This window comes from Engraulis encrasicolus, chromosome 22 (assembly GCF_034702125.1).
Source record: "Engraulis encrasicolus isolate BLACKSEA-1 chromosome 22, IST_EnEncr_1.0, whole genome shotgun sequence".
In the NCBI taxonomy this organism is placed as follows: domain Eukaryota; kingdom Metazoa; phylum Chordata; class Actinopteri; order Clupeiformes; family Engraulidae; genus Engraulis; species Engraulis encrasicolus.
In genome coordinates this window covers 1,969,258-1,975,843 of record NC_085878.1, presented here as the reverse complement: position 1 = coordinate 1,975,843, position 6,586 = coordinate 1,969,258, and the positions used below count along the sequence as shown (strand labels likewise).

At 44.9% G+C, this 6,586-nt stretch overlaps 1 protein-coding gene across 1 annotated transcript; it reads right to left on the bottom strand.

Moving 5' to 3' along the window:
- Positions 1-528: 528 nt before the first annotated feature.
- On the bottom strand, positions 529-4,361 carry dut (deoxyuridine triphosphatase). The gene is made up of 6 exons (XM_063188380.1): positions 4,007-4,361; positions 3,797-3,888; positions 3,616-3,660; positions 1,175-1,249; positions 1,004-1,074; positions 529-672 (listed from the first exon to the last, which is right to left on the bottom strand). Exons 1-6 carry the CDS (start codon positions 4,168-4,170, stop codon positions 616-618), a joined length of 504 nt encoding a protein of 167 aa, XP_063044450.1. The 5' UTR covers positions 4,171-4,361; the 3' UTR covers positions 529-615.
- Between the last annotated feature and the right edge of the window lie 2,225 nt (positions 4,362-6,586).

Genomic DNA, 6,586 nt, shown 5'->3' with positions numbered 1-6,586 from the left:
GGGGCTTGTGACATCTGATTTTGGGTTTTTTCCCCAAGGAAATGATTTCCTGTCTCGCCAATAAGTGTATACGTTTAAAGCCCTCACCAACATATTAATTCTCATGAATTTGAATAGCATAGGAAATGAACACACATCTGCATTCAACTGCAGTCCCTCTTTGTTTAACCTTTCCTTTGATTCTGCGCAGTGATCACAAAATCAGTCTGCAGGAGTACTGCTGTTGCTTGGGGATGGGGGGGGGGCTTGGAAGCATTCAGACCCTCTGAAGGGGGGAATGATGGAAAAAGTTTGAGAACCACTGCTTTAGGCCACGCTGTGCGTATACACAATACTTCTACCATCATAACAGATGACACAAAAGCATAATTAAACAGCTGCTATGCCTCCACTTAAAATTTGTGATATATGCCATTTTCTATTGGCATTTATTTTCAATGTTTTTCCTTCCAAACTCATCCAGGGCATCATTTAACTACACCTGATTAAATGATTGTTTAGCTGCATTTTAAAATCAAGTGGCAAAAATACATTTCCAAAATATGACCTTTATTATTGCTTCACAAATACAGTACATAACATTACATTCAAGTATAAAAACATAAAGAGTGCCAGTTAGTTGCGCCCAGTTGAGCCGAATCCACCTTCACCGCGCTGAGTCTCATCCAGTGACTAAAAGTAAACAAAAGACAAAACACATTCAATGAAATCTTAGAACAATCTTAGGTGTGTCAATTGTTTGCCCTTTATACAAGAAGTACATTTTCCAATGGCGTCAACACTGACAGTATCTAACAGGGATTGTTAAGTGACAAACTATAATTTCATCAGCTAAAATCTAATTAGGTCTCCTAGTTAAATTCGCCTTGCACAACAAAGCCAAAGGGCTCTCTTGTTTTGAAAGTTTTGCCACTGTGACAATCTGCTAGACTTACCATTCTCATTTACACAGGTCAGTGACTTACGGTAAACATGCTTTATGAACAATCATTGTGAGACATACCTCGAGTTCTTCCAGATCTGGATAGCAGATCCTCTCGCAGATCAGTTGAGCTATCCGGTCCCCCTTCTTAACTGAAGAACAAAATACAAAGGAAGTCTAGCGTCATTCTCTGGAACATAACATGCAAATTGCCATTAGTCAACCTAAGGACAAGACTTGAAAGTGACATACCTTCAAACGTCTCTTTGCTGAAGTTGAAGAGCACAACCCCAACATTCCCTCGGTAGTCCTCGTCCACAACACCAGCTACAACAAGACAAACAGTTTGAGACACATTTCATTCAGGGGCGGAGCCATTAGGGAGGGCGAGCAGGGCATTTGGCCCAGGGCACTTTTGTATTGGTTGTTTCGGGCCCTATTGTGACCTTGGCAGGCCGCAGGCCTATGGGGGCCTTATAATTAAGGGTCTTGCCCTGGGGCCCTGTGTGCAATTGTTCTGCCACTGATTTCATTAGAAGACAGGACACAGATGCAAATTCTTTGCACGCCTCATTTTTAACATGTGTGTAAAATCCCATCCCATCACTTTTCAAAGCTGCTACCATCATACCTGTGCCGAAGAAATCATCACCATCATGCTTCAATGACTACCGTCCTGTAGCACTGACGCCCATAATCATGAAGTGCTTCGAACGGCTAGTCCTGTCACACATCAAAGCCACCCTACCCCCCACCCTAGACCCCTACCAGTTCGCATACCGAGCCAAGCGATCCACGGAGGATGCAATTTGCTCTGCCCTCCATCCAGCCCTCACCCACTTGGACAATAAGACTCATATGTGAGAATGCTGTTCATTGACTTCAGTTCAGCATTCAATACCATAATACCACAACAACTCATCAGAAAACTGGACAAACTAGGTTTCAGCACCTCCCTCTGCAACTGGCTGCTGACTTCCTGAAGCAAAGACCACAAGCAGTACGGGTAGGGAACAACACCTCGAGCACCCTGACCCTGAGCACGGGGCTCCGCAAGGTTGTGTTCTCAGCCCCCTGCTGTTCACGCTGCTGACACACGACTGCACAACGACCCACAGCACTAACCATCTAGTGAAATTTGCGGATGATACAACACTGGTGGGCCTCATCACCAAGGGCGATGAGACTCACTACAGAGAAGAAGTAGACCTGCTGGCCAGATGGTGCAAAGACAACAACCTCCTGCTGAATGTCAACAAGACCAAGGAGATTGTTGTCAACTTCTCAAAGGGTCCAAAAACAAACTGCCACCACTGACCATCGACGGCGATGCTGTGGAGAGAGTGAGAGCAGCACCAAGTTTCCTTGAGTGCACATCAGCGACGACCTCTCTTGGACCACCAACACTACATCACTGGCGAAGAAGGCCCATCAGCGTCTCTACTTCCTGCGCAAACTAAAGAAGGCAAGTGCTACACCCTCCATCATGACAACATTCTACAGAGGAACCATAGAGAGCGTCGTGTCCAACTGCATCACAGTGTGGGGAGGAAGCTGCACGGAGAAAAACAGGAAGACACTCCAGCGTGTTTGTGAACACAGCGAAGAAGATCCATTGGAGTACCACTCCCCTCCCTGCAGGACATTTACACCACACGCCTCACCCGGAAAGCACTGATGATCATCAAAGACACAAGCCACCCTGCACACAAACTGTTCAGCCTCCTGCCCTCTGGAAAGAGGTACAGGCGCCTCCGTTCCCGTACCACCCGGCTGGCGAGCAGCACAATGCACCAAGCGATCAAGATGCTGAACACTCAACCCACTCTCCCTCCACTGTCAGCCTCTAGCCAGCAAGGCCACTGACAACCCCCCCCCCCCCCCACTGTCAGCCTCTAGCCAGCAAGGCCCCTGACAACCCCCCCCCCCCCATCCCCCACCACCATATCTGCGACTGAACATTCCACCTGCACTACTATACTTGTGACTGAACTTTCAACCTGCACTAACTCAAAACATGCACACACACACACACACACACACACACACACACACACAAAGCACACTGCACTTTCTGCACTAAACCCAAACATACACACACTGACACACACACACACACACACACACACACACACACACACACACACACATACACGCACACAACACAGCACGCACGCACACCGCACCTTCTACCTGCACTAAACACATACACACACACACACACACACACACACGCTTGTGCGCACACACACACACACACACACACGCACACACACACACACACTGCTGCTGGGTGTACTTGAAACAGACCTTTTATATTTATTTTCTTCAAAATGCTACTATTACCATTTCAGAACGCTATAAAGGACTTTTTTTAGGAAAAGCACAAAAACACAACAAAATACCTCTTAATGTATGTCCTCTACAAGTCTTCTGTTGTCCAGTCTTGCACTTTAAATGTCTGTATGAGCACTGTCTATGTCCATACTGTCCATACTGTCTTAAGTCCATGTATAAGTACTGTCTATGTCTATACTGTCTATGTCCTTACCTTAATTAGTCTATGTCTGTATTGGGAAAGCAAGAAATGTAATTTCAAATTCTTTGTATGACCAGTGCATGTAAAGAAATTGACAATAAAACCTACTTGACTTGACTTGACTTGAAAATGCAATATTGTGCAGTCAACTTACCCCCAACATCTATGAAGTGCTTTGCTGCCAGTCCGGAGCGAGGGGCTATGGACAAAGACAAAACAAAACACGGTTAGACAAGGCATAGGCCACCTGCTTGACAAGACCAAACTGGCGCCATTTGCGTCACTATTTTCACAAGCAGAATATGGTTGTTTGCAAAAAGGCGGTCATTACTTACCTACTCTTCCATAGCATCCATGGGGGATTGCAATTTGAATGTCAGTTTTCACAATGGCTTTATCCATGGGCCCAATGGAGCAGTCGTAGGCACTGTGTGGATTAAAATGTATGGCATTGTCAAGATTGCCCCATTTAAACGTCAAAAAGTGCCACCAGAAACGTAACATTTGTTGGGTCTTTCTGTAAGAAAATAAACATATTCAGTTACCTGTACAAATCATAACCAGCAGCTTTGGCGGATCCCCGAGTAGGAACAGTCGCATGTTCGGTCAACTTTGCAAACTTCAGGACAGGTCTTGAGAGGTCCGTCAGTAACTCAGTTCTGCTCTTCTTGGACGGAGACACGGCTTCTGCAACCTCTGAGCAAGGCATATTTGTGATTGAATATCAAAATATATTCAGTGAAATGGGACTTCCAATACGAAATATAGCTAAGCCCCAAACTAGACCTGCTCCACGTTACTGATAGACTGTCTATACCGACTAAGCCACTGTGCAAACTGCTTTCTTGCTGCCTGCAGCAAACATCCAGCCTGCAAAATACCAAATTACCCGCCAAAAGATTCCCGCCATGCCCAAACCGGAATATCCGGTCTAAGCGAATTGGAATTGTTGCCTTTTATATTCTTAAACACATAATTGCATGTCCTACATGCAATACAGCATATACACAACTTCACAGTTTGGTTGATAATACATTTAAAATATTTGTATTAACAACTACTGTCGCGCGCGAGACGTCTCCTCTCGCGGTACTGTGTTACACCAAAACAATCCCGTGCAGAAACATTGCACAACCGAATTCCAATGTTAGGCTACATTGTAACACAAAGCATTAATAACATTGATGTAACATGTTAATTGTCCCTGGTTACAATGTCTCGAACACCACCATTTAGCCTATTGTTTAATCTGATGAACGTAAAATGGCAAGAATCACGTTCTTGTAAGTAGCCTAACCTTTGCAAGTCGATCCAAAGTTCCTGGCAAAGTGTGTTTGTCCTCTATTTAAAGAAAGTGCTGCTGTTCTGTTGACGTTGACATTTAAATGCCGAATAGTTCTACGAACAATGTGTGCCATTTCCTCCTATCTTGATGGCTATCTACTTGGTTGACTCAATGTGCAAGGCATTTGACGAGGAGGCGTCGCAGAAACTCAATGCTTTAAGCCTGGTTTATTCTCAGAAACAAATTCGTCTCCTTGATGCTTAGCTACTAGTCGGTGATTTTATACCTAGGTTGTAGGCCTACATAGCCTAGCCTACTGCATACAAGCTATAATTCTTGTTTCTCGCTGCTACTAGCCAGACACCTACAGTTTATCATCCACATGTTGACAGTAGACCGATAGCCATAATCTCTATTATGATTCAGCACGGGCAGTCTGACATTTCCGCCCGCACGTCTGACGTTGCAGCACATACACGCCCATCAGACAGATAGGCCTATTGGTTTGTTATGTGGGACAGTCTGTCCAGTCGTCAGTGTCCATAACAGAGGCTCTATTCTTGCGATTGCAGGACGTCTGAATTGCTTGTGTAGTTAGGCTGTAATTACATAATTAGGCCTACCTTCCATTGATATTGATCTTTGTCCATTCCCAAATCACAGATTCATAGCTATTAACCCACGAGAATCATGTTAGCTCCCACACAAGCAAAGCTATCACTGTAGCTCAAGGTCTATGGTTTATGTAACCGCTGAGCCTACATCACAGAGCTTAAAGTGACAGCACATGCAGGTGCACTTTCTATTGGTTCATGATGCGGTCACTGTGTGACACTGCATTGGCTTTTACAGTTTACAATAGTAGGCCTATCAGATGGGCAGTCATGGGCAAGCAGTTAGGGTCTTAGACTTGTAGCCCAAAGGTTGCCGGTTCGACTCCCGATCCGCCAGCTTGGTGGGGAGAATAACTAACCAGTGCTCTCCCCCATCCACCTTCATGACTGAGGTACTGTCCTGCCGCACTGCTCCCTCAGGGTGCCATTGGGGCTGCCCCCTTGCACAGGTGGGGCATAAATGCAATTGACGTGTGCAGTGGACACTTGTGTGCTGTGGGGTACTGTGCACAATGATAATGGGAATTGGAGTTTCTCAGGTCGGCCTTCACGGCTTTCTTTCATGGTGCAACCTGTCCGTGGCAAACGTTTTGCAACAGCATCTCACAGAATTGATGGAACTGCATCTGTTGCATGTGTAGCCTACTAGGCTGCCTATGCCATGAATCCAGCTGTGTCTATTTATCCCCAAACCGTTGTCCTCCTATAAGCATCCAAAGTGATCATCTGTAAATCGAAGAGGTCTAGAGCCTAATATGTAGGCTATACGTAGGAGGCCTATGAGGCTACTTGAAAGTTTGCAATTCAGGAAATGAACTACAAAAGCCTACAAAATAAGTCATTTAAGACTACAGATAAACCATATATTTTTGCAACAAAGGGCACTGAAGGCAGTGTTCCCTTCTGTAATGACATTGTTATAGATATATTGTCTAGGCCTATACTTCAGAGAAGCTGAACCATTAAAAGTAGGCCTTTACAGCATATGAAGGCCATTATTCAGTCTGAAAATGTTGTTACGTAGGTTATACGTTGTGTCGATGCATATACAATAGCAACCAGCAGAAAACAAATTGCTGTTATTAAGTTAGTTAAATGAAACTTGATATATTGAAACTAGTGAGACAATTATGGCTTGGGTCACCTTACTCATTTGGAACCTACAGCCCTTTGGCAAGCGTCACGCATGACTAGGCAGTAACACAGATTCAAAACAACAAGCACAT

Coding starts and splice junctions, on each gene's coding strand:
- dut (XM_063188380.1), bottom strand. CDS start 4,170: ATGCCTTGCTCAGAGGTTGCAGAAGCCGTGTCTCCGTCCAAGAAGAGC. Junction 3,661..3,796: donor TGGATGCTATGGAAGAGTAG/GTAAGTAATGAC, acceptor CTTTGTCCATAG/CCCCTCGCTCCGGACTGGCA. Junction 1,250..3,615: donor GCACTTCATAGATGTTGGGG/GTAAGTTGACTG, acceptor GTCTTGTTGTAG/CTGGTGTTGTGGACGAGGAC.